Raw genomic sequence first — 794 nt, 5'->3', positions numbered from 1 at the left:
TTCCCACACCCGGAAGCTCAGTGTTCCCTGCCCGCTGGCCTGGCCCCAGCCCTGCCTCTCAGAGCCGGGCTGACATCCTGCCCTGCCCTAGTGTGCAGTGGCCGGTGCACACGTCTCCCGAGACACCGCCTGGCGCGGGGCTCGGACCCAGCAGCTGCGCCCACCTGCAGTGTCCCTGGGCGCCTCCCGACACAGCCCCTCCGGCTGCCTCCGTCACCTCCCAGCCCGCCCTGCCCCCAGAACCCCTGCTGCCTGTGTCCCCAAGGCTCGCACCCCGAGGCTGCTCACACCACCTTACGCACAGCGCACCCTCCTTCACCCAGCACCTCAGCCACACCACTCGGGGCCCTGCCCACCTCAACACCCTCCGCCTCCTGCCTCCACTGCCTGCTCCGCAGGAAGGATGGAGCCCATGGCACGGCTGGGAATGGCTCTCTGGGGCGTCAGAGTGGAGAGGGCCCCTCCCCCGAGAGGGCGTTGGCTGAGCAAACCTCACATGGGGCTCCCTCAGCTCTGCTCACCCCCACCTCACACAGAAGCTGCCGCAGGACGTGGCCAGTGTGCACACACGTGCATGCACCTTGTGCACACATGCATATACACACAGCCCACATGCATGCTCATGCGTGTGCAGGCCCGCACGCTCCTCACGCCACCCGGCTCTCACCTTGAGCTTCGGCAGCCGCTTGATGGTCTTGAGGGGCCGCAGGACGCGCAGGACCCGCAGGGACTTGATGGTGTTGATGTCCTTCCCTTTGGAGCCGCTGGAAGGAGAACCGCACATGCAGACGCAG

The 794-nt window shown here is 67.3% G+C and overlaps 1 protein-coding gene across 1 annotated transcript in view; it reads right to left on the bottom strand.

Annotated features, from left to right (window-relative positions):
* Positions 1 to 794, bottom strand: part of CACNA1B (calcium voltage-gated channel subunit alpha1 B) — a gene marked incomplete at its 3' end in the record, with an annotated part of 199,377 nt that overhangs the window by 42,209 nt on the left and 156,374 nt on the right. The window contains exon 28 of the mRNA XM_015572355.1: positions 668 to 764. Within this exon, the coding sequence (XP_015427841.1) occupies positions 668 to 764 (97 nt within the window). The remainder of the gene's footprint in view (positions 1 to 667; positions 765 to 794) is intronic.

Source organism: Myotis davidii, unplaced genomic scaffold, assembly GCF_000327345.1.
Source record: "Myotis davidii unplaced genomic scaffold, ASM32734v1 scaffold609, whole genome shotgun sequence".
NCBI classification, from domain to species: Eukaryota; Metazoa; Chordata; class Mammalia; order Chiroptera; family Vespertilionidae; genus Myotis; species Myotis davidii.
Note: the sequence above shows the minus strand (reverse complement) of the source record. Positions and strands in the feature narration are given on the sequence as shown.